The sequence below is a fragment of the Sphaeroforma arctica genome, assembly GCF_001186125.1.
Source record: "Sphaeroforma arctica JP610 unplaced genomic scaffold supercont1.4509, whole genome shotgun sequence".
Classification (NCBI taxonomy): domain Eukaryota; class Ichthyosporea; order Ichthyophonida; genus Sphaeroforma; species Sphaeroforma arctica.
This window is the reverse complement of record NW_014036049.1, coordinates 1-1,151: the sequence shown is the minus strand read 5'-3', so window position 1 is coordinate 1,151 and position 1,151 is coordinate 1. Positions and strand designations below refer to the sequence as shown.

The 1,151-nt window shown below is 45.4% G+C and overlaps 1 protein-coding gene across 1 annotated transcript; it reads left to right on the top strand.

Moving 5' to 3' along the window:
- Nucleotides 1–367: 367 nt before the first annotated feature.
- Nucleotides 368–733, top strand: SARC_14358 (hypothetical protein; the record flags this gene model as incomplete). Its single annotated transcript, XM_014291510.1, has 1 exon — nucleotides 368–733. A coding segment is annotated over one exon (366 nt), but the record flags the coding sequence as incomplete, so codon positions are not given.
- Between the last annotated feature and the right edge of the window lie 418 nt (nucleotides 734–1,151).

Sequence of the window (1,151 nt, the reverse complement as noted above, 5' to 3'; positions counted from 1 at the left end):
TAAATATCGCGCACGAGAACCGAATAGTTGCACCACAATTTATACTAAATCTGTAGTGTTTCCTTGCTGTACGCAAAACTGAGAATGTACATAAATTATATATTGGTACCTCTATCTGTGAACTTGTGTACTCATACGCACACGCTTGCAATGTTCAGAGTGTACCCACGAAAACATGCTTCCCCATGTCTGCAAAAACGTGTGACTGTGATTGAGTGAGTCTATACCACGTCTCTATGTTGCTAATTGCACTCAACTATACAAACGGGACATGTACATTGGTACGTATTAAAGTAAGCACGCATTATCATAATTCAGTCATATTCCAATCCATCTCAGAAATATACGGCCGTGCTTATTCTTACAGACCCGTGTCGCCGCGGCTGAGATGGACACCTACCAGGACATCCCCGAGTGCACTGTGGTGTACTTCCCTCAGCTGGGCTATTTACTGGCTATCCCGCGACCCGCCCACGAACAAACCAATACAGACCCCAGTACCACTACAACCAACACACAGACTCGTACGGCAGGGTATGCGACTGGTACTGAACATTTAACCAGGAACTCGGATGCGAGGAAACACGACCGTTCGGCTACGCTCCGACGCAGCAGTCGTGTGTATACGAATCGTACGCCACATCATACGTCGGCGTCACAGTCCAACATCCGACCTAGTGTGAACGAAAGATACGATTATACTACTACGGAGGACTCAATAGTGGAACCGATAGTTCGCAATTCCAACGGCGAATATCAATCTACGTACACAGGTTAGTGTAGCAACTACCAATACTGTTGTCTATTTTCCAAATCGTACGAGAGATACATATAAATGATGATAAACAAACATTTACCACCATATACACGCATATAATATACACGTTTGTGCCCTTGGTTTTACCCTGACAAAAGCCAACACAGGTACACAAGATTACACTCACACCCGAGATAGTCGCGAGACTGCAAACCATGGCCAGACACAAATGTCGGCTGTACTGAGTGCATGGTCAGCAGCTGACGAGCAACACAACTATGCAGATATTTACCCACAGCTGATCTTTCAGTTCCGCACTCCCCACGCCATTCACTACAAGAGTGCCCGGATGACTGAGTATGTGTATGAAATATGTGCATTGCTCGTATATATA